A 25999-nucleotide genomic window follows, 5' to 3' on the forward strand; every position below is an offset into this window, starting at 1 on the left:
TCATTTTCTCAGCTGGATGTAACAACCAAGCTTATTTTTTCTGCTAGCGAATATGATCATGTTACTCCGTTGTTAAAATCTTTATATTGGCTACCAATAGAAGCCTCGTCTTTTAAGAAATTTTCTTTTAATTGCAGGAATTGTCTAAAGTTAAATTATACCTTGGTTATTGGAGTGACATATAAGAAAATGTTTACTTCCACTTTCCAATATCAATCAGTTGTTATACGGAATAGCATTCCATTGGAAGTGAGACATATTATGAACTATCTCAAATTTAGAAAGATAGTCAAGGCAATATTTTTTGAAGACTATCTAAACTGATTTGAATTTGAGAAGTATAAGGTAGAAATATATGAATGGTTTTTATGCTATTTATGTAATCCCTGCATATCTCTTGTTATTCAGTACATTAAGGGCTCCCTTTTACTAAGCTGCGATAGTGTTTTTAGCGCACGCTAAACCTGCACTATGCGGCTAGAACTAATGTTAGGGTCTAGTGTGTGTGCTAAAACCGCTATCGCAGCTTAGTAAAAGGAACCCTAAAATTTGTATTCCGCTGAGAGGTTTATGGCAGAATATAAGTATTGTATTGTAACAAATCCCAACTGTTAAAATTTACATGCCTGTACACTATTCACAACTATTCACAATTGACTTAGGATATCCCTTCTATAGAAACCACAGTTTTAATATTTTACTCTTCTTTTATATTCTGCATCTGTAGAACATAATCTACAATATTGTAGGAATTGTGAAGCAAGGAGATTATTCTTTAAAGACACTGGGTGACTGCTATTATAATTTAACAATGAATTCCTCTGTCTCCTTCTGAAATACAAGACGTCACAAAACCAGTATCTTCTTTATGCACTTGAACATCTAGAAAAGAGATTTCAGTAACATGAAACTGCATAGTAAATTTTAATGCATGACAGCTCTAGTTCAACCACTCAAAAAATGCTTAAAGCTCTTGTTCAGTATTCACCCACAAAAAGAAAATATCATTAATGAACCTAACCCATAATTTTACAGAAGAAAAAAAACTGATGATGCAAACACAACATTCTGTTCAAAATATGCTACAAATAAATTCGCTATTGATGGTGCCATTGTGGCCCCCACAGGCAATCCAGATGTCTGCTGAAAATATCTTGACCCATACTGAAAAAAGTTTTGACATTGCTAAGGATGCTAACTCTAAAATGAAAGATGTAGGTACTGATTTGATTAATCAAGTCTCCAGAAAGTACCGTATTCCAATATTTTCAATGCTTTATAAGAATGTAATATCTATTATAATTAAAATTACATCTATTAAAGAATCTCTACTATCACTAAAAGCATCCAGTTTGTTCATAAGAAGGTCCAGCACTTTGGAATTTTTGTTTGGACAATTTTCAAAATTAATTTTCTTATTCCACTTTTTTTGGAAATTCATTAAGACAATGTTATCTCATCAGTACTATGTTCAATAGTTTATGGACTAGTAATATGATTGGATTGGATTGAATTGAATGATTGCTTTTGTGTTTTAAAAGTCTACTATTTTCTACGGCAGCTACTCTCTGGTAGCAGCGGGTAAAGCTGAACCTAAAGTACAGTGAGCACCAATGAGTCGTAGATTCAGTTTATTCATCAGGGAATTCACGATCTTGAGAGTACACCACTCCACTTTAACTTGGTAGTTGAAATCACCCCCATTACTATTGTGTTACTCAGTTTGTTAGCCTCTGTAATTTCTGAGAACATTTCAACATTTGTCTGTTCATCCTGGTCAGGCAGATGATAGTGAACTTCTATCACTATCCTTTGCCCCTTTAGACATGGAATTTCTACCTATAGAGATTCCAAGGTGTGTTTCTGCTCCTGTAGAATCTCTAGTCTATTCGATTCAAGGCCCTCAACATAGAGCGCTATGCCTCCACCAATTTGATCTACCCTATCATTGCAATATAATTTGTACCCTGGTATGACGGTGTCCCATTGGTTATCTTCCTTCCACCAGGTCTCAGAGATGCCCATTATATCTATCTTTTCATTTAGTGCAATATATTCTAACGCTCCCACCTTGTTTCTTAGGCTTCTGGCATTTGCAAAAAGACATTTCAAACAATCTTTGTCGTTCCTATTTATAATTTGCTCAGCAGTTAGTGTGGATAATTTGCTATCTTTAAAATCAGTCTGCTCTGTATTTAAGGAAACCTGGTCTATTGTGGCCTCTTTTGCAACTTCACTATCGAAATACCCTGTCTTCCCTATTATGGTGAGATCTTTTGAAGATACCTTTTTCTGAACCATGCTTTTTTAAGCAACTTCCCCCAGTTTCTAGTTTAAATGTTGACACTAGCAGTCTGGTTCCACCCTGGTTAAGATGGAGCCTATCTTTGCAGAATAGGTTCCCCTTTCCATAGAATGTTGCCCATTTCCTAACAAATCTAAAACCCTCCCTCCCTGCACCATCGCCTCATCCACACATTGAGACTCAGAACTCAGTCCCTCCCTCCTTGAACTTTAAGGCACACTTAATTAGTCGACTCCTTGAAGAATGACCACTTTGCTGCAGGTTGGGATATCTTTCACAAAAATGCAAACTATCCCTTATAACTTTTCCACAATATCATTCACAAAGATACTTTATAGGAACAATTCCAGAACTACTCCCTTAGGCACATCACTAACACCCCAATTTTCAATCCATCCAGCTACCTTGAAGCCTATCCTCAAGCTAATAAATTTCTTTTTAAGCTTCCTATACAGTAAAATCTTTGCTGAAATCCAAATACAGTATATTCAGTGCATACCCCTGAGGTAATTCTCTGGTCACCCAGTTAAACAAGTCAATAAGATTTCTTGCACATGATCTGTCTCTGGTAAAACCATGCTGCTTCAGATCCTGAATTCCACTAACTTTTCATACTTTACTAACAGTTCTTTTAATATGAACTTTTAGTATGAACTTAACAACCAAAAAGTATGGCTTAGGGACTAATGCCCTATTATCACATTTTTGAAGATCGCTACCCATCCCTTTTCAGTACAGGGGGACCACTCAAAATATTAATTGAACAAACCCTTCAGCCAGAACCGCTGCGCTTCCTTTAATATTTCAGTTAGTATTCCATTACATCCCATACTTTGTCTATTTTACTACTGACAAATATACGAAAACACTAAATGACATGAATATCAAACAAATTGTAGAAGAGAAGAGAGATTCCGAGTACAAACCACAAAGGAACACAAGAAAAGCATAAAGGGCCTTCAAGTTCCGGGTAATTCTACTTTAATGATGCACCCAACACAGGCCGTGTTTCTGCATCTTTGCCTGCATCAGGGGTCAGAAAATCTTGTAGTTCAGTATAAAAGATTAAAATACTGAAGTCACAATGAAAAACTTTGCCCAAACTGGCAGAAAAGAAACACATTCAGTCTAAAGGTTGATCTGGTGCCACAGAAAGCTAATCTACATGCAAAGGTTCTGCTGTGCAATTCAAACTGAACAAAAGTATTTGATTTCTTTGTTGCTTTTTTTCTTGTTCCTCTTTGTGCATTAATTCTTGTCCTTCTCAGTCACAGAATCTTGTCTTTGCATTTCCTTTCCCCACTGACATACCCGACAAAGACTAGATATCTTGCTTTACAGCTTTAGCTGTCCTTTCTTTTCTTCTCACCTCTTTGCCATCCTGACTTCCTTTTCTGCTTCTCTCAGCTTTTCCAGAAATTATTTCTTGTCCTGTTGCTTCTGTTATTCCTTGTGCTTTTTAAACACTTATTGTTTTGCATTTGCTTTTTCACCCACCTTCTTTAAAAAACAAACAAACCCAACTAGTCTCCTTGCCTTCTTGTTCTTAAGCAGTTTTATACCATTAAATCTATAACTTCTTTTAGTTTAGCCACATTCTCTACTATACAAACACGGTTGCCTTCTGTTAGCGCCTTCTTATGGTATGCCCCCATTTTAACAACATTAACACTTTTGAAGTCAAGGACCTTGACCTTTGTATAACCCCTCTCTTCTGCTGCTCTTACAGTATATTAAACCATTATATATTAAGCCCCAGGGAACTATGAATGAAAGCTCGTGAACTGTAGCCCTAGCAGAAGCCAGTCTGATTCAGCTGAAGCCAAAAGGAGGAAGAAGAAATTCTTGGGCCAGAAGAAAATCCACATATTTTCCTTTTTTTTCTAATTCTAAACACAGAAAGCTTACTTCTGTCACAAACCCCTGGACAATAAAAAGAAGGAAATTCCTTACCCCAACATTTGTAGCCTCAAAATGGACTTGGAAGACATTCAAAGCTATGTCTTAGTAAACAGCTCTTTTCCAAACATTTTATATTATCAGGACATAAGACCAAAGATAATCTGATATAATTTAATAGTACTGACATTTTCCTTTCTTCATGGGATCATGACACATTTGGGGTTTAAACTCACATTCTTATACAGTTAAGCTGAACCAACTCAACTATAAAACTATGTTTTTAAAAACAAATCCTTTTGTTTAGATTGCAGTGAATACTCTAATGAAAACCTTATGCAATACTTAACATATATGTAAGACAGATCGCCTTATGAACCTCAGCACTGTTTTTTAGATATGAATAGACATTTGTATCAAACAGAATTGTTTACTGAAAACAATTTTTGTTTTTCCTGTTTCCTCTTATTGTTTTACAGTAGTATATACTTCTTTTCTTTGGTGGAAAAATATATTTTAATAAATAGCATTACAATTTAGACTTAGGGCTCCTTTTGCAAAGGCGTATTAGGGCCTTAACGCGCGGAATAGCGTGCGCTAAATTGCCGTGTGTGCTATCCGCTACCGCCTCCTCTTGAGCAGGCGGTAGTTTTTCAGCTAGCTAATCTGGTGCGTGCGCTAAAAACGCTAGCGCACCTTCGTAAAAGGAGCCCTTAATTAAAAATACATGTACTTCTAATTAAAGCATTATTTTATTTATGGAAAGGTAAAAATTAAGCACTCAAGGGTAGATTTAAAACACTCAGGGGGAAAATCTATAACCAGCGCCTAAACTTAGGCATCAGTAGGTGGCTGAAATGGCTGCTGGAATCGTGGCTAGGTAGTTGCTTTAGGCCAAGTAATACCAAGGTAGGCATGGTCAACACCAGAAGGAGCATTAGGCGGGCTAAATCATACCCAGCTATGATTCACACCAAGATAGGCGGCTGAAATGTAGGCCTAGAAAACCCTGGCTTATATTTCAGGTGCCTATCTTAGTTGCTAGACCGCAGCAAGGGAATTCCCCCCTCCCCATCAGCTGAGTGGCAGGGATTCCCCAAAGCCACGATTCTGTAACTGGCTCCCAAGTCGAATTGCCTGTCAATCACTTGAGGGTGCTGGTTACAGAATCACGGCTTTGGGGAGTCCCTACCACTCAGCTGATGGGGGAGGGAATTCCCCTGCTACAATCAGCTGAGCCAGCAGCTGCAGACAGAGACCCTCCCCCAACCGGCAGAAGGGATACTCCCTCCCTCATGCTGGAACCCCCAAAACATAATGGTACCGGGGGGGGGTCTGGGGGTTTTCAGGCGAGGGGGTGTTTGGGGGAGTGCTGGCAAGAGGGAATGGACATCCCTCCTGCCAGGGAAGTTGGGGGGGGGGGGGTGCTGACAGAAGGGATTGGGCATCTCTCCTGCTGGGGATTATTTTGGGGGTGGCGGGCAGGAGGGAATGGGCATACCTCCTGCTGGTTGGGAGGGGGATGTCTTTGTCTACGGCAGCTGGCTCAGTTGATCGCGGCAGGGGAATTCCCCTCCTCCTCCATCAGCTAAGCAGTAGGGAATCCCCAAAGCTGCGATTGTGTAACCAGTGCCCTCAAATGATTGACAGGCAATCCGACTTGAGTGCCGGTTACAGACTCGTAGCTTTGGGGAGTCCCTAATGCTCAGCTGAAGGGGGATTCCCCTGCTGCAATCGGCTGCTGCGGTCTAGCGGCAAAGATAAGCGGCTGAAATGTAGGCCAGGGTTTTCCGGGTTTGACAGGCGATCAGTGGCCGCTTTTAAGGCGGCTGCCGCTGACATAATCCGGTCTTGCGTGAATATAAAATTACAAGAACAAATAATCAACACATCTTTCTTGGGAGTTCAATTTATAGCAAAATCTATATGGTTGATGCGCCATCTTGATAGACATCCATTCTGAAAAGGTTATAATGTGTACACCAATTTGCAGGCACATTATACTAAGGGCTCCATTCACGAAGGCGCGTTAGGGCCTTAATGCGTGGAATAGCGCGTGCTAAAATGCCGCACGAGCTAGCCGCTACCACCTCCTCTTGAGCAGGTGGTAGTTTTTTGGCTAGCGCGCGCTAATCCGGTGAGTGCGTTAAAAACGCTAGCGCACCTTCGTAAAAGGAGCCCTAAAAGCTGTTTCAATATTACTATGTATAGATCTTCCACGGGTCAACAATACAATTTTAAAATAAAATATTTTACCTTAAAAATGTGATATATTCATTACTAGTGATAACTTCTAAAGCTGAGCATTTATGGCACGCTTGGCTTCGTCTTAGGCCTTCACATCCTTCCACTACTATATTAATTCCCAATAGATTAATTTCCTACTAGTCATTACTGAATCACTTTAAAAAATCTCTCTCTTATGAAAGAGCAAATGAAAGGGCGGGAGGAACATTTTTCTAAGGAGAAGTAAATATGTAAAAGTTTGGAATCTTGGCATAAGATTGCCAACTTACCTCTCTCAGTACAGGATCTGCTATAGAGCTCAGATTGACTGCTCCTTCATATGTCAGGTAATAGAAAACATTAAGGGCACGGACGGCCTCAGGTCCTTGCTGTTTATATCCAAAAATAAGATCAATCCATTGGTGAAGCTGGCATGACACAAACTCACTTTCCAAGGCCTGCAATATGAACAGAATAGATTATGCTCATTCAGCATTCAACTATCCTTGTTGGTCAGATAAATTAATGAACTCATTTTAAAGGAATATATTTATTTATTTTGAACATTTCTATGCCATCTAGTTCCTAGGCGGTTTACAGAACATCCACATACACAATACTTAAAACAGTACAAAAGAGGGGCAAATCATCAAAAATTAAGTTCACAGTTAATCCTCAATCAAGACAAAAACAAATAGCCAAAAAGTTTAAGTTTAAGTTTATTAGGATTTTACATACCGCCTATCATCTGTCCCGGTGGGCTCACAATCTATCTAACGTACCTGGGGCTATGGAGGATTAAGTGACTTGCCCAGGGTCATAAGGAGCAGCGCGGGGTTTGAACCCACAACCCCAGGGTGCTGAGGCTGTAGCTTCAACCACTGTGCCACACACTCAGATACTGTGGAAAACCAACTGTAATAAATAACACTTCCACAAAAGTCAGATGTACACTGTCTGAAGGTATATAAAATTCAAAGTGCAGGTTGAGACATCCGTTCTCAATGGAGGAAAAAGCCTCAGACAAGGGCCCTCCCACCTCCACAATGGTGGAATAAAGGTGGCAGAGCGTTCACCTCACTGGCTCAAAAAACCTCCTTAGACTAAAAAGACACTGCACTATTTTAGAGTGTAAAAAATGAATGTACTGAGCCAGTGAGGTGAACGCTCTACCACCTTTATTCCACCATTGTGGAGGTGGGAGGGCCCTTGTCTGAGGCTTTTTCCTCCATTGAGAACGGATGTCTCAACCTGCACTTTGAATTTTATATACCTTCAGACAGTGTACATCTGACTTTTGCAGACCCTATGAAAAAAAACCATGAACGAACAACTGTGTTTTGAAGAGTTCTCTGAAAGTTCCTCTATCAGCGCCTTTCCTTAGTGCCCTACCAGCGAATTCCATAATTTCACCCCAGCACAAGAAAAAGTCATTGCACGGGTTTGTACATATTTCATTGGCCTTTAACGTAGCAGAATTTTCAGAACACAACAATCTTTGGGGCCGATAAGTGGTCATCTTACTCTTGAAATACTCTGGAATTGTACCATACAAAAAATGATGACAAACCATCACAATCTTATATTGTACTCTGAAAGGCAGTCAGGGCAGTTGCTGAAGCCAAGGTGTAACATGAGCATATTTTGATGTTCCTGTACTAAACGGCTTAGTATGTGTTAATCTGACTCCATTAGTGAATAGAAAGTCATGCATGAATGGAGTTTTTTTTTGTTAGGAGGTATTGTGGGATGGAGCACAGGCAGGGAATGGGTATGGAGTGCTCTCTTCATCCAATGTGCCAGATTTACTTCATGGTGCAAATTTATTAGTATTCTAGCTATAACTTTTCATGTTTTCACACTCAGCAATGATACATTGCTTCACAGGCTATCCTGACTATCTCAAGTTGATATTGAATGCTTGAGTGTTTGGAACGTCATTGGTAGATGACTACACCAAAGTGTACGTGTTTAGCTATTAGCGAAGTATGTTAAATTTCTGTTTTCCACAATAAAGTTCAGATATTGAAGGTTCATTTAATAAAATACTGCTAGATTTTTTTTGCATAAAATGTCTTTATATCAGTGTAACATTGCTGTTGACCATTGAGCTGCTATTGCTTCGTAATTGATTTCAGTTAGAGAGATTTATGGTACCATTGCAATGGAAGTCTCTGCTAAACTTCAAAATAGAGAACAACACGGGGACAAATTGTTCCCTGTGGCCGCAGGAACTCAATTTCCCCATCCCGTCCCTGCAAGTTTTGTCACTGTCACTGTCCTTGCCCTATTCCTGTAAACTCTGCCTTAACTGCACAAGCCTCAAACACTTATGACTTTTAATTGTTTGAGGCTTGTGCAGATGAGGACAGAGCGTGTAGGAATGGGGCAGGGGCAGGGGCAGGGGCAGGGGCAGGGGCAGGAAAAGAACTCGCTGGGACATGAAAATGAGTTCCCATGGGGATGGGGATAAATTTGTCCCTGTGTCATTCTCTACTTCAAAACCAAAAGATTCCGATATCTCTTGACGTTCTTCTCTTAAGCTGATTAACGATAGAGACTTCAAATAATGACGCAGCTATAAATATGGGAAAATATCTTTAGGAATTAGTTGATATTCTGCCTTTAGGGATTCAAAGGTACATAGTAGAGAATGACACGGGGACATATTTTCCACGTTTCCGCAGGAACTTATTTTCCTGTCCCCTCCCGGCGAGTTCTTTTCCTGTCCCTGCCCCATTCCTGCAAGCTCTGTCCTCATCTGCACAAGCCTCAAACACTTTAAAATCATAAGTGTTCGAGGACTGTGCGGTTAAGGCAGAGGTATCAGTAATGGGGTAGGGGTAGGGGCAGGGACAGGGATAGCGACAAAACTCGCGGGGATGGGATGGGGAAATTAAGTTTCTGCAGGAATGGGGACAAATTTGTCCCCGTCATTCTCTAGTACGCATTGCCCCTTCTTCTGTGCCAGTCTGAAAATGAAACATAATCCCTTAATGTTCCACTTCTTGAACATATCAGAATGTATACTAGGCAAGTAGGCAGAAATCCCCCATTACCACATATAGGCATAAAAGGAGACACTGAAGGTGACATCTTAAGCATCTTACATACACTCCCTTCAAGTCTAAGTGGCTGAAAGATGGGGTAAGCTGTGTCTGAGGGCATCCCTGATTGGAATGGGCATGTAGTACATATCACAAGTGGTGAGGGTGCACCAGTGTAGTTTCCACTGGCATGAGGGAGAAATGAGAAACCCCTTTGAACCAATCATTTATATGTCACATTCCACACACCAGAGAGAATAAGCATGCAGTATATTCAGTGAGCCCAAACCCCCTTTATCTCTAGGCAGGTATGTTTTGAATATTGACAACCTTGCCCTTTTACCACTCCACAAATATAATTGTATCATTTGTTCAGTAATCACTCATGTGGAATAGATAACATCAGGAGAATTAGTTGAAATACGTACAACCATTGTGGGAAAAGCACCATGTTCTATAATATTATTTTGCCAATTAGTGACAAGGGAAAATCTGTAATTTTATTTTAGTAGATAATATCAAATGTTCAATGCTATAGGATAGGTCACTGGGTAGCTAAACTCCAAGATATTTTATAGAGTCCATTGTTCAGGTAAGGAGAAACTCTACCACTCATCCTGTATGTATCTCCAGTTGTAACATGTATTAAAGGATGACCTCCTTCTGGACACCCTTAAAACACCTTCTATCAAGAAATGTTCTTGTACAGACCCTCAGAAATGCCACCACGTGTTCAATATCTTTTCATAACACCTGGATTTACACATTGAATCCTCACCGGGTCACTCTTAATATTATTCTTTATGTGTGTTTTTGTATATAACTTCAACCTACAGTGTATAAAGTTAATAAAGCATAATTGCTACTGTACTTAACTTTTGGTGGTGGTGGTAAGGGACAAGTATACCGACATGTTTCACCCTTAGGGGGTTTCCTCAGGGCTACAGTCCCTTGGTTTTGTTCACACGCCGCTAGACCACCCGAAATGCCGTAACCATGCCGTACCATGCCGAAATGCCGTAACCATGCCGTACTTAACTTTCGGTGGTGGTGGTAAGGGACAAGTATACCGACATGTTTCACCCTTAGGGGGTTTCCTCAGGGCTACAGTCCCTTGGTAAACATGTCGGTATACTTGTCCCTTACCACCACCACCGAAAGTTAAGTACAGTAGCAATTATGCTTTATTAACTTTATAACTTTATTAACTTTATACACTGAAGGTTGAAGTTATATACAAAAACACACATAAAGAATAATATTAGGAGTGACCCGGTGAGGATTCAATGTGTAAATCCAGGTGTTATGAAAAGATATTGAACACGTGGTGGCATTTCTGAGGGTCTGTACAAGAACATTTCTTGATAGAAGGTGTTTTAAGGGTGTCCAGAAGGAGGTCATCCTTTAATACATGTTTAGACTTATACCTTCTATATCAACATCGATCTTTAAACCAAGTCATCAATTTATTATTCTCCAGTTGTAACGGCATGGTTACTGATTTTTGAAGATTGAGTGTAAGACTGCAATAAGCAAAGACTCAGTTCTTACCTTGCTAAGCTTCTTTCTTGTAACCAGGACTAGTAGCCTTGACTAACAGGTTTTAACCCTCACTAGTTGTGAGGGTTGTAGAGAGCCTACTATTTGTTTTCATGCTCCACCTCCCTTCACTCTGGGATGAGCTCCTCCCCCTCTAGTGAGTCCTAGAGTACAAATATAAAAGAGGGATATAGGGAAACTCCCCGAAACTTCATAAGTCTGTTCTGCTTATGGTAATACACCAATCTGCACCAATAGTTCTGTAATCTGCACCAATAGTTCTGTAACTCTTATGGGTGAATTCTTCTCCATTCCTGACCCTACCGGGCAGGTGATAGAAATAAGACATCTGAGTAAGCAGTCATGTCTGAAACAGAAAGAAGGCCAGTATATATCGGAGAGGGCGGGCTTTAAGACTACCTGACCTGGTTACAAGAAATGAGATGAGAAAGGTAAGAACCCAATCTTTCCTTCTTGTGCAACAGGACTGGTAGTCGGGATGTATCAGAATAGTCCCCGGTTCCTACGGTGGGACAGATGAGCCTGCTGCCAGCACAGAGGACCCAAAAGTGGTATCCAGCCTAGTTGCCACATACACTTTGTAAAACATAGTGAATGTGTGGAGATTGGACTAAGTAGCCACCCTGCAAATTTCTGCAGGTGAGACTGCTCTAGACTCTGCCCTAGATGATGCAATGCTGCAAGTGGAGTGCACCTTCACTGCCACTAGAAACTGCTTTCTGCTCCCAATGTAGGCGGAAGATATGACCATCCTGATCCACCTGGATATGGTCGCTTTAGACGCCAGCCTCACCAGATGTGCTGCATTCGTAAGCACAAAGAAGTGATCAGACAGCCGGAACTCATTGGTCACCTCCAAGTAATGAATCAAAATTCATTGCACATCCAGAATTTTCAACACGCTATCTATTTTTTCATTCCTATAGGTGTAAAACCTGGGAGTCGGCCACCTTATTCATGTGAAAACTGGCATGACTTTTGGTAGGAAGGAAGGGACCGTTCGAATTGAAACGTTAGCTTCTGAGATGCGAAGAAAATATTCCCTGCAGGACAGAGCCTACAGCTCTGACACCCTTCTCATTGATGTCTCAGCCACTAAGAAAACTGTTAGATCAATCAGGGATGCCTCCTCCAAAGGTTCATAAGCGGTCTTTGCAAATGCCAGAAATACCAGATTAAAGTTCCAAGACGGAAAAGGCAGTCACACTGGAAGGCGAAGATGCGAGGCTCCCCTCAAAAATCTGGATACATCCAGATAGGATGCCAAAGTGCTCTTGTTGAACTGTGCTCTGCAGCAGGAAAATCCAGCTATCTGTATCTTGAGAGAACCAACCGCCAGGCCCTTCTTCAGATCTTCCTGCAGGAAGTCGAGCACCACTGAAACTGGTGCAGTCACCTGGTCCAAGCAATGTTGCTCACACCAGGTCCTGAAACACTTACAAGCCTTCATGTAGGCTGCTAATGTGGACTATTTCTTAGCTCTAAGGAATGTGGCAATAATCTCAGGTGAATAGTCTTTTTCCTCTAAGGCTTTGCGCTCAAGAGCCAAGCCATAAGACCATAGTGCTCTGGATCTTCCAGGGTATGGGACCCTGTGAGAAGAGATTCGAATTACAGAATCCATCCCCACAGGAATCAAGTTCCCTGTCCCATTCCTGTGAGTTTTGTAGCTATCCCTGTCCCTGCCCCATTCCTGTAAGCTCTGCCTTAACTGCACAAGCCTCAAACTCTATGACTTTAAAGTGTTTGAAGCGTGTCCAGATGAGGATGGAGCGTGCAGGAATGGGGCAGAGAAAGGAAAAGAACTCGTGGGGATGGGACAGGAAATTGGAAGACTGGATGTCCAAATGGCAGATGAAATTTAATGTGGACAAATGCAAAGTGATGCACATTGGTAAGAATAACCCGAATCATAGTTACAGAATGCTAAGGTCCACCTTGGGGGTTAGCGCCCATGAAAAGGATCTGGGTGTCATCATAGACAATACGATGAAATCATCCGTCCAATTTGTGGCAGCGGCCAAAAAAGCAAACATGATGCTATAAATTATTTAAAAAGGGATGGTTAACAAGACTAAGAATGTTATAATGCCCCTGTATCGTTCCATGGTGTGACCTCATCTGGAGTACTGTGTTCAATTCTGGTCTCCTTATCTTAAGAAAGATATAGCGGCACTAGAAAAGGTTCAAAGAAGAGCGACCAAGATGATAAAAGGGATGGGACTCTTCTAGTATGAAGAAAGACTAAAAAGGTTAGGGCTCTTCAACTTGGAAAAAAGAAGGCTGAGGGGAGATATGATTGAAGTTACAAAATCCTGAGTGGAGTATAATAGGTACAAATGACGCCGCACTCGTTCCCAGCGGTCGCCCCCTCCCTCCCCTCCCGGCGCGAGGGACCGAAACCACAGGCGGCGAAAACAAGGGCTTTTGGGGCCGCGAGTGCCCGCGGTTTTCCCATCCGCCTACTCCTTGCACACTTACCAAGTTTTGAGTGCTGAGCAAGGCGGATGGGCTGGCGTCGCAATGGAAGAAAGGTGAAGTCGCTGGAGGTGGGCTGCTGCCTTGAACGGTTCTTGGCTGAACTGTTGGCAAAACTTTTTGCCGGCGTGAGAGGAGGTAAGAAGTCGCGTCGAAGTCGCGTCGGTCTCCCTGGGTCTCCGGCTGGAAAAGGGGCGACTTCCCTTCCGCTTCCCCCTCTTCTCCTAACCCCCCCTCCCCCCGGCCTTCCCTTGCTGATTGGTTCCTTCTCCTCCTCCCCCCCCTCCCTTCTTTTCGCTCCGGCTTCGGCCGATTTGGCCTCGCTCCTCCCTATATGGGATTGGAGCTTGTTCTTTCCTTCAAAAATTACTAGATGACACTCTGAAGTTACAGGGAAATACTTTTAAAACCAATAGGAGGAAATATTTTTTCACTCAGAGAATAGTTAAGCTCTAGAACGCATTGCAAGAGGTTGTGGTAAGAGCGGATAGCATAGCTGGTTTTAAGAAAGGTTTGGACAATTTCCTGGAGGAAATGTCCATAGTCTGTTATTGAGAAAGACATGGGGGAAGCCACTGCTTGCCCTGGATCAGTAGCATGGAATGTTGCTACTCCTTGGGTTTTGGCCAGGTACTAGGGACCTGGATTGGCCATCGTGAGAACAGGATACTGGGCTTGATAGACTATTGGTCTGACCCGGTAAGGCTATTCTTATGTACCCCGATCTAAGCTCCTGGGAGGATGTGATAGAAATTGAAGCAAATAAATAAATAAGATACGTTGAAACCCTCAGCTCTATGTGCAGCAGCATTTAAGAAAGCAAATACAATGTTAGAAATTATAAGCAAAGGAATGGAAAACAAAGGTGAAAATGTTATAATGCCCTTGTATGGTACAGCCATACCTCAAATACTGTGTGCAGTTCTGGTCACTGTATGTACCTCAAAAAAGATATAGCGGAATTAGAAAAGGAACAGAGAAGAGTGATGAAGATGATAAAAAGGGATGGGATGACTTCCCTAAGAGAAAAGGTTAAGTGTCTAGGTCTCTTCAACTTGGAGAAGAAACAGCTCAGGTGTGATATAATAGAGGTCTATAAAATAATTAGTGGAGTAGAAAGGGATGATGTGAATCACTTGTTCACTCTCTCAAAAAAAAAAAAAAATACAAGGACTTGGGGGAATGCAATGAAGCTACTAAGTAGTAGATTTAAAACAATCCAGAGAAAATATTTCTTCACACAACGTGTAATTAAACTCTGTAATTCGTTGCTAGAGAATGTAGTGAAATCAGTTAGCTTAGCGGAGATTTAAAAGATTTGGATAATTTCCTAAAAGAGAAGTCCATAGGCCATTATTGAGATGGCTTGGGGGAAATACTCTGCTTATTACTAGGATAAGTAGTATAAAATCTGTTTTACTTACTTGGAATCTGGGTTGGCCACTGTTGGAAACAGAATACTGGGTTTGCTGGGCCTTCAGTTTGTCCCAGTAAGGCAATTCTTATATGTTCTTATGCAACCCTGAAAAGGCCATACAGCGCATCCACAACATAGTCAACCCCATCAAGCAGAAACTGGGGATTAGGGCTGCTGTCTGAATCTGGAGCCCGGCGTAGACAAGAGGGGCTTGCCTGGGCAATATAAGATGCCGCCACTGCCACTTTCAGTGCCAGCACAGCAGCCTCAAATTGTCTTTTAAGGACAAAATGAACTCTGTAGTCCTGTGTGTCCTTGAGAACTATACTCCCTTCACTAGGAAGTGAAGTTTGTTTCGTAGCCTCCGCCACCAACGAATCCACTTTAGATGTAGCAAACCATTGCTGAAACTCAGCATCCATTAGGTACAGCTTAGCCATGGAGTTAGTTACCCATAAGGGTCCCTCGGAAACACTCCAGTGATCTTTTATCATTTTAGTAATCTCTGGATGCAAGGGAAAGTAGGCATTCTGCTCTTTGGTGATGTTCATGAGCAAGCATTGAATCTTTAGTTCCTGAAGCACCTCTGAAATCAAATCTTGCAAGCTAGAGGATCTGAATAACCTTCACATCCTTGGATCCTCTTCTAGATCCAGGGCTGCCACCTGATTGTTGTCAGCCCCTCCCAGTTGGGATGCTGAATCTCCCAGTGCTGAGGACCCTAAATGAGACATTAAAGCCATGGACTCTGGAACTTCATCCACTGAGTCCACCAGAGCTTGGGTCCCCAAGAAATTGGTATTGCTCCTTGGAGTGGACACTTGCCTTTAGGTAAAAATCCTGGTGCAACCTTTGTCGAGGCCCCTGCAGGGATAGGTCGACTTTTAAAACCTAAAAAAACTTCATATATCATGTATATGAATTCAGGCGTGAACCACTGTACATGTTGCCCAGAGGGTCATGGCAGGATTTCCCAAGGTGGCTTCTGGTGTTTAACCACCAGCACGTGGCTGGGCTTTGCCAGGGACATCAACCTCCTCTTCTACGAAAGTGCGATAGCAGTTTTTAACACGGTGAGCCGCGCTGAATGGCCCGCACTGCTCCTGATGCTCATAGAGTTTCTATGAGCGTCGGGAGTAGCGCGGGCCATTCAGCGTGGCTTTCTGTGCTACAAACTGCTAGCGCAGTTTAATAGAAGAGGGGGCTTTCTCTGGCTCCTGTCAGAATTTCTGGCTCCAAAACACTCCAACTGAGCACTTAAGACAGCACAAGTAGAAGGGGAGGTTAAGCCCGAAACTCCCAACCCCCTCATGTGCCACATGGCATGTGAAACAGCAGCCCCTTCAGACAGGCATCCGTTGCAAATCTGACATGAATCCAAAGTATCTCCACTTGAGGAGTCCATCTATACTGTTTTCTGTGAAAATTAGGGGATATTGAAGCAAATGGAGGCTTTTAAAATAAAATCAGGAAATCGTAGATGGCCATCGTAATATGGTTAAATTTTTTATTTGATATAACACCTCTCCTCCACAGATAGCACCTAAAATAGCCCTTCCATGGAGAAAAAAATGCAAACTCAAAAAATATAGGGAAGGGCTTTGGGGGGTGAGGAACCTGAGCCCTAATTCTCAGAAACCTTCAAAAATAAGTTTTAAGGACACCCTGATTTTTTCCCATAGGCTGCAATAGTTTTACTCACTGTACCATGCTACTGTGCTGCAGCTGCATAGGAAAGCCTCAGATCAGAGGTGAGGGATTTCTGCCTCAGACAAACCTGGAGTCCGATAGCATGTTTCTTTGGAATGCTGTCCAGTCCCCGGGTGGAACTGGATCCCCAGACCCCACTGGAGCCGCATGATGTCGTGGTGGGAGGAACGCAGTCAGTCCTGATCCTGGATAATCTACCATAGGACCCGCTCAGTCTACACTTAAGCACACTACAGACAGAACCTGGGGCGAGCTACTCAAGCCCACTGCAGGGGCAAGATTGCTCCCAAGGGTACAGACCCTGAGCTCTGAGAACTACTGATGCAGACTGGCCACAGAGGAGTCATGCAAGACATGTGCCTGTGGACTACAGATCTCGGTCTTGAGAGTGTGTATCTTCTCGCAGCCAGAGATGCCACAGGATCCTCTGCAACACTGGAAGTCTCTGATCAGATAATAAAAAGCCCAAATAAAATAAAGATTAAACTCAAGCAGAACAGATAGGCTCCCTACTCCTTACTTGTAGAGAGTGAGACTGAGGGGGAGGAGAATGAATACAAACAGTGGGCTCGCCCGATGGTCAAGACTACCAGTGCTGTTGCACAAGAATAAGTAAATTCATCTACAGTTTGTAGCAGGGTCTCAAGCGAGATTGTGGGTTAGTGAGTATTAAAAGCATATCATCTGCAAAGGTCAAGATCTTTATCATGTCATCATTTATTAATACTCCATTAATGTTGTTTTTTTTCAGATGGTACATAGCAAAGGTTCTAAATACAATAAGAGCAAGAGGGGCCACAGGGGGCACCCATGGTGAGTACCTATTTGTATGGGAACTGATTCAGTTAAAACCCCATTAACTAATAAGTTTGCTTTAGGGTGCATATATAGGGCATGAATCACTTGTAGGAACCACCCCACTAATCTTATATAGTCCAAAACCTTAAAGAGATATGTCCAATCAACTTTATCAAAGGCCTTGGCCACATGCGCCACAAGACCTTTCGAATATTTAAAATGGATTGTCAGTCTACTACGGAACCCACATGGTTTTCAGCCATCAGTTTGGCTAAACATTTTGATAATCAGGGACCCAAGTTTGATTATACCATTATTAGTGTGTGATTGCCTGGTTGTCTGCTATCATTGCTGCTGCTCATACCATCACAAATACCTGCTTCCCATTTGTCCTACTTTGGAAGACAAAGGAGAGGGGAGATATGATATAGACATTTAAATACACAATGGCATAACTGCACAGAACGCGAGTCTCTTTCAATTGAAAAGAAGCTCTGGAATGGGTAGCATAGGATAGAAACATAGAAACATGATGGCAGATAAAGGCCAAATGGACCAACCAGTTTGCCCATCCGCAGTAACCATCATATATTCTTCTCTCTAAGGCAGACATGAGCAAACTACAGCCTGTGGGCCAAATCTGGCCCATTTAGCTTTTTAACCCGGCCCGCAGTGTCAGAGACGGCTGTAGTTTGCCCTTGTCTGCAACGTAAGGCAGGATTTTTAAATGCACGGTACACGGGCTGCCCATCCGTCCGCTTACCACCACCGCTCGCTCACTATATTTACTTACAGCCCTGCTGGTGCTGCAACGAAGGGAAGGGCCAGGCGCATACCCACAAGTCTTCTCCTGTCAATTCTGACGTTGGAAAGTAGGTCCGGGATTGGCTGGCCCGGATCTTCTGTCCTACGTCAGAATTGACGTTGGGAGAAGGCTTGTGGGTACGTGCCTGGCCCTTCCTGTTGCGGCACCAGTGAGGCTGTAAGTAAATATAGTGGGCGAGCGGTGGTGGGGAGTGGATAGACTAGTGGGGAGCGAGCAGACGGACAGACGGGCGGGTGCCAGACTGGGAGGGGGGAGGAGGAATCGGCGGCGGGTCAGCTTGGGGGCAGGCAGGCTTCAGCGCGGCTTTGGGGGATGGCAGGAAGTAATTAAATGCAGCTGGTGTAAGTCGGCTTGGGGAGGGAGGAAGGAGGCACTAAGGACATAGGAAGGAGGCACTGGAGTACTAAGGACATAGGAAGGAGGCACTGGGGCACTAAGGACATAGGAAGGAGGCATTGGGGGGCATAGGAAGGAGGCACTGGGGCACTAAGGACATAGGAAGGGGCACTAAGGACTTAGGAAGGAGGCACTGGGGCACTAAGGACATAGGAAGGGGCACTAAGGACTTAGGAAGGAGGCACTGGGGCAATAAGAACATAGGAAGGGGCACTAAGGACTTAGGAAGGAGGCAATGAGGCACCAAGGACATAGGAGGAAGTCACAATGTGCAAAAAGAAAATTTGCGAGGATTCAGCAGCTGGCAGCCATGGAAGTGCTGTTTCCTCCTGCAGCATCAGACCCCCCCACCATGCACCCCGCCCCCCCCCCAGGTCGCCCAGCCCCTCTGTCAAATTTAAGAACCTATTGTGGCCCATGGGTCAAAATGTTTGCCTACCCCTGCTTCCTTTAGAGGGGCCGGAGGCGCCTGAGTCAATCAGGGACTTCCTTAGGTTGCTTCTCCTGTCACTACTGTCAGGGTTCTGCCCCAACTCAATCGCTCAAATCATCTGCATGCAAAAAAAGATAGTGAATCAATCGCTGTTTAAAAATCAGCCAGAGAATCGGCCAACAGCGATTGAATCGCTATCTTTAGTGAATCTGGGCCTAAGAAATCTCACATACCTATCCCAGGCTTTCTGGACATGAAAGGGAACAGGAGTAATCAAAGGATACGCCTCTTTACAGAAAGGGATGGTGGATGCATGCAACAGCCTCCCCTGTGGAGGTGGTAGCAGCGCTGAAGATTATATCTGAATTCAAGAAAGTGTGGGATAAGCACATAGATTCTCTAAGGCAGTGGTCTCAAACTCAAACCCTTTGCAGGGCCACATTTTGGATTTATAGGTACTTGGAGGGCCTCAGAAAAAATAGTTAATGTCTTATTAAACAAATGACTATTTTGCATGAGGTAAAACTCTTTATAGTTTATAAATCTTTCCTTTTGGCTAAGACTTAATAATAATATCAAGAAACTGTTTTATTTTACTTTTGTGATTATGATACAGAGGGCCTCAAAATAGTATATGGTGGGCCGCATGTGGCCCCCCAGGCCGCGGGTTTGAGACCACTGCTCTAAGGGATAGGAAGGGATAGCAAATGGTATGGATGAGCAGTCTTTATCTGCCATCATTTTCTGTGTTTAAATTAGAGCTAATTTTCAAACATGCACGATCATATTAAATGTGTCTTAATGCCATTAATGCAAATTATGAGTAAACAGGTCCCATGAACCCCTTCATTACGTTGGACCTGAGGTAAATATGTTAATCCATGTTTGCATGCCCAAACACATTTGTGTGCTCTAATAAATCTAGCCCTAAATAAACTCTTACTATATCAGGTTATCACACATTTCGCATAAATGAAACCACTAGAAATGGAACACACTCCTTGTCGCTTGCTGGGATAACAACATACAATTTTGACAAATGAAAAAAAATCGTTTAATTGCATTATACGGCTACTGTTTTACATTATATATGATTCAAAGAAAAAGTATAACAGTTCTTCTTGAACAGATGCTTGATTTGAAAGATGATACGCAAAGTATACAAAATAATTAACCAAATAAATCAGAAAGGCGAAGTGTTAATTAGTTTTATTCAGTAGAAAAATTATTATGAATTATTTAACACAGTTACTGGGTAGGTAGCGTTTTTATTAACACATTTTACAGAGGGTATTTCTAACCTGAACGAATACAGCTAAGCCAACACAAAGAAAAAGCCTGCGACACCCTAAAATGGAATCTAAATATTCACGGAACAAGGCTCCTAGTTTCAAAGCAAGCTAAGCACAAGAGACATTGCTTTGTAATTTGCACTTGACTATGATGACTTTGTCATTAACTGATATGTGAACAAAACCATTTAAAGTGACACTTAAAAACAGCAATTGTCTTAATTTGTGTTATGCACTTCACACAAAAGCTCTAAATATGTTCAAATTAGAGCAAGCTGCTTGATTGTCACTGCAGTCACATGTCACATTAACGCATGACAAACATTAAACCATACCTTTAAATGGCAATTTATATCATTTAAATGTTTACTGCCAGAGCAGCTCATCAGTCATTTAAATGTGACTTTCTGACAGCTAATTTCAGTTAATTTTTTCCCCGATTCACTTAATTAGAACTTTCAATCAAGAACAGAAGACTCATAGATATCCATTTCAAATCAATGTTGTTTGTGTGTATATATATATATATATATATATATATATATATATATGTATATATATATATATAAAACACACAGATGCACATGTATTTATATATATACACACACACACACATATATTTCACATGCATATTGAACTTATTGAGAATTCCCTCTATAACAGAAAAAATCTGAAAAAAAAATCTATTGGCTCGTTTTGTAAAAACACAAGTTAGAGAGAATAGAGCCATCATTAGAAAATGCATACCCTGGCCAGTATTTCAAACAGAAGCATTAAAATGATACATACACAATTAAAACAATAACATGAAGCAGCATCCCAATTAAAAAATGAAAAATTAATGATTTCAAAATAGTTTAATAAGATAAAACCAGCAAAGAAGTCTCTAGAGTGTACATAGAGAGAAGGTTAGACCATAATAAAAATTCTACTAGGTTCAGTAAAAACAATTATTATACAAATTAATCTTCTTGTTTCTATGCCTTCAAATACCTGCAGCAGTAGAACAAGATTTTAATTGCTGGATCATCATCTTGAAAAGGTAATTAATTTAATTTCCCTTTTCTTACAGATAGAAAACTTAAATAAAAAGATGAGATTATACTGTTCTGCTGGACTAATATTTCTAGCCTGGGTTTTGGAAGTTAACTCTTCTTTTTACCAAATACACCACTGTACAAGACAGGCTATGGGAGAAATGTATATGTAAATACAGCCTTAAAATTTGTACTGATTAACTGGTTCTGTTGTTTCACAATCAACCATCTCAAAGGACTATCAAGAGCTATTTAGGAATCTCTCACCTTTATTGTGTTCCTATCTTTCTGCTCTGAGCTTCTGACCAGCTTTCATTCATCATATGCACAGCTTCGCAAAAATCTCAAAACATAGCTTTCCAAGAAGTCCATGTTACCAGCTTAAGGAGACTCTCAGACTTTGCCATTCTATAGAGCAGTGGTCTCAAACTTGCGGCACGGGGGACACATGCGGTCTGTCAGATACTATTTTGAGACTCTCGGTATGTTTATCATAATCACAAAAGTAAAATAAAACAGATTCTTGATCATATTACATATCTCTATTCCGCCATTACCTTTCGATTCAAAGCGGATTACAAAAAGAGTTATGGAAGAAGGGTTACAAAGTTAGATCAGAGATCATTTCCAAGAGAGGGATAAGAAGGATTAGGGGTTGGGGAAGGGAAGGTAAGAAGGGGTATTCATGGTATTAAGGGATTTCTTGAAGAGTATAGTTTTTATTTCCTTTCTGAACATCTTGTAGTCTGGGGTAGTTATCAATAGGTTGGAGATTTGGTTATCTATTTTTGAAGCTTGAGTGGCTAAAGGGCATATGTCTCTTTAGCTATAAATTACAATATTATTAAGACTTAGCCAAAAGGAAAATCGCATGCAAAATTGTCATTTCTTTAATAAGACATTAACTATTTTTTCTGAGGCCCTCCAAGTATCTACAAATCCAAAATGTGGCCCTGCAAAGGATTTGAGATTGACATATGAGTAAACGTTTATTACAATGTTAGTGGTTACTTACTGTCTTATATACCGTATCATATACTCAATGTATAATTTTAGGTACCATGTATAACTATGTAGCATGTATGATTCAATGTATAATTCTATGTAGCATGTAAAACTCTAGCACTCATGCACTGTGTAGGTGTAGCAGCGCTATATATAAATCATATGCAGTAAGGCAAGTTTTTTATACAGTTAAACAAGATATAAGGAACTGATCTAAGCTACAGTGTAGAGCAATGGTCTCAAACTCGTGACCTGGGGGCCATATGTGGCCCGCCAGGTACTATTTTGAGGCCCTCAGTATGTTTATCATAATCACAAAAGTAAAATAAAAGTTTCTTGATCATATGTCTCTTTAGCTATAAATTACAATATAATATTATTAAAACTTAGTCAAAACGAAAGATTTATAAACTATAAAGAGTTTTACATCATGCAAAATTGTCATCTAATATAATAAAATGATAGGCCGCGCATGCGCACTAAAAAAACGTGTTCCCTGGTCCGTCGCGAAAACACGAGTGCGCATGCGCGGGTTTTAAGTCACCACCTGCTCGCGACGATTTTCAAATTAAAAAAAAAATTACACAGCTGCGGCGGACTTCCTCACCCCCGCCTCTCACTGTGAATGGTACCGGCTCCTCTCTCGAACTGCACCAGGATCGAGAGAGGAGCTGCAGCGCCGGCTTTCAACTTAAAACAAACAAAATAAAAACCCCAACTGGAGATCGCCGCTCTCACCCGGCTCCCACTGTGCAAACCCCCCCACCCAAATTGAGATCGCCGCTCTCACCCGGCTCCCACTGTGCAAACCCCCCCTCAACTGGAGATCGCCGCTCTCACCTGGCTCCCACTGTGCAAACCCCCCCCAACTCGAGATCGCCGCTCTCACCCGGCTCCCACTGTGCAAACCCCCCACCCCCCCAACTGGAAATCGCCGCTCTCACCCGGCTCCCACTGTGCAAACCCCCCCCCATGGGAGGATGCGCCGCTGCAAAGTGCTGCACAGGTACTGGAGGGGGAGAGACATATCGCTTCTGCACTGGTACAAACATCCCTCCAGCGTTGGCAGCCGCAGCACGTTAAACAGGCTTCTTCGGGCTTTCTCCTGCAGTTGAGTCCCTCTGCCGCGTCACCGATGATGTCATCAATGACGCGACAGAGAGACTCAATGGCAGAAGAAAGCCGAAGCAGCCTGTTTAGCGTGCTGCGGCTGCCAACGCTGGAGGGAGGTTTGATATTAAAGTCATCTTGCTGGGAGGGTTGCAGAGTCAGCGGGGCTTGGACTGGGAGGGGAGAGAAGCGTCTGCCTCGGGTGCTTCAGGCAGCAGCAGCGTTTACAATTCGCTGCTGTTGCTGGCTTCAGACCTTCCTCTCTGGCCGGTCCTGCCTACTTCCTGTTTTCATGAAGACAGGACCGGCCAGAGAGAAAGACCTGAAGCCAGCAACAGCAATGAATTGTGAATGCTGCTGCTGACCAATGAAGTAGTTAAATGAGGAAAGGGAGCAGAGGGGGAGAGAATGGCTTGGAGGGAAGGAGGAAGGTATGACAGACCAAAGCAAAAGGAAGGAGGAGATGGAGAGAGGCCATATGGGAGAGAGAGAGAGAGATGGAAAGAGAAGAGAGGGCAGTGAATGGAAGGGGCAACATAGAGGGTGAACAGTATTCTAGCACCCGTTAATGTAACGGGCTTAAAGACTAGTTTCTTTAATAAGACATTAACTATTTTTTCTGAGGCCTTCCAAGTACCTACAAATCCAACATGTGGCTCTGCAAAGGGTTTTGAGTTTGAGACCACTGGTGTCCAGAGAAGAGCGACAAATATGGTTAAGGGGCTGGAGGAGTTGCCGTACAGCGAGAGGCTAGAGAAATTGGGCCCTCTTCTCCCTTGAAAAGAGGAGACTGAGAGGGGACATGATTGAAATGTTCAAGATAATGAAGGGAATAGACTTAGTAGATAAAGCCAGGTTGTTCACCATCTCTAAGGTAGGGAGAACGAGAAGGCACTCTCTAAAGTTAAAATGGGATAGATTCCATACAAACATAAGGAAGTTCTTCTTCACCTGGAGAGTAGTAGAAATCTGGAACGCTCTTCCAGAGGCTGTTATAGGAGAAAGCACCCTCCAAGGATTCAAGACAAGGTTAGACAAGTTCCTGCTGAACCAGAACGTACGCAGGTAAGGTTAGACTCAAATAGGGCACTGGTCTTTGACCCAAGGGCTGCTGCGTGAGCGGACTGCTGGGCACGATGGACCACTGGTCTGACCCAGCAGTGGCAATTCTTATGTTCCTATGACAAATTTTTCCTCATCCCCATGGGAACTCATTTTCCTGTCCCTGCTCCATTCCTGCAAGCTCTGTCTTCATCTGCACAAGCCTCAAACACTTTAAAATCAAAAGTGTTCAAGGCTTGTGCAGTTAAGGCAAAGCTTACAGGAATGGGGTAAGAACAGGAACAGCAACAAAATTTGCAGGGACAGGATGGGAAAATTGAGTTCCTGCAGGGATGGGGAAAAATTTGATCTATGCCATTCTCTATTACAGTGTACTATATGTAGCAAGCTAGTCCATGTACACAATGAGTGTATAGTTAGTCACCATATGTATTAAAGGTTTGGGTGAAGAGTTAGGCTTTCACCTGCTTCCTGAAGAAGAAGTAGTACTGAGTTAAATATATCCCCTCTGGGGATACTTACTGTCCCTATGGGGTTCCTCAAGGCTCCTACTCTCTCCAATTTTATTCAATCTCTATATGACCACAATGAACACCTTTAAGCTGTCAGTTTGGGAAACGTTATTCACTTATGCGGATGATATCTTTATATTGATTGAGAGTGATCCGGATATTACCAATCTAGTTTTCAAAGTAAATCTTTGCATTTCCAAACTTCAAGCCTGGGCTTTATCTGTTCGAATGAAGCCTAAGCCAACTAAAATGAAGCTTTTGTGGTTAGGTCCAAGATTGCACTGTCTTCCTCCTACTGTAGCTCTGGTATCTGGGTCTGTCTTACCAATTGAGTTCTCTGCTAAGATATTGGGAGTCCTTTTTGATTCCTCTCTTTCCTTTAAGGACCAAATAAATTCCTTGGTCATGAAAAGCTTCTTTAGTTTGCGAATGCTGAGGAAGGTTAGACATCTTTTTCATCACCATCATTTTTCTATCTTAGTTCAATCAATTATATTATCTCTTCTTGATTACTACCTTGGCATTACAAAAATTTGTCTTCATAGATTACAATTAATTCAGACTACTGCTGCAAAGCTGATCTTTGGAAAATGTAAATTTGACCATGTGACCCCTTTGCTTCAGAGTCTTCATTGGCTCCCAGTTTATTTTAGAATTCAATTTAAATGCGCTTGTATTTCTTTTAAAATTTCAACATGGTATCTTTAATCCTCTTATTCCTTTATTTTGGAATGTTTACCGATTTTACTTTGCAAAAGTAAACAATTTAAACTCTCCCTTCCTTCTAAAAAAGGGATAAAAGGAGTCAAGATCTTCAGTCAATTTTTGGTCTTTAAACTCTCTCAACTCTGGAACGATCTCCCCTTTATTTTTAAAGAGTTCCAGT

General features: G+C 42.0%; 1 protein-coding gene across 7 annotated transcripts in view; it reads right to left on the bottom strand.

Annotated features, from left to right (window-relative positions):
* The window catches only part of LRBA (LPS responsive beige-like anchor protein), a 1301884-nt gene that overhangs the window by 140177 nt on the left and 1135708 nt on the right, over positions 1-25999 (bottom strand). For all 7 annotated transcript variants that reach the window (XM_033940548.1, XM_033940584.1, XM_033940558.1 and 4 more), the window contains exon 48: positions 6721-6888. In XM_033940548.1, coding sequence (XP_033796439.1) covers positions 6721-6888 — 168 coding nt within the window. The remainder of the gene's footprint in view (positions 1-6720; positions 6889-25999) is intronic.

Source organism: Geotrypetes seraphini, chromosome 1, assembly GCF_902459505.1.
Source record: "Geotrypetes seraphini chromosome 1, aGeoSer1.1, whole genome shotgun sequence".
Taxonomy (NCBI): Eukaryota; Metazoa; Chordata; class Amphibia; order Gymnophiona; family Dermophiidae; genus Geotrypetes; species Geotrypetes seraphini.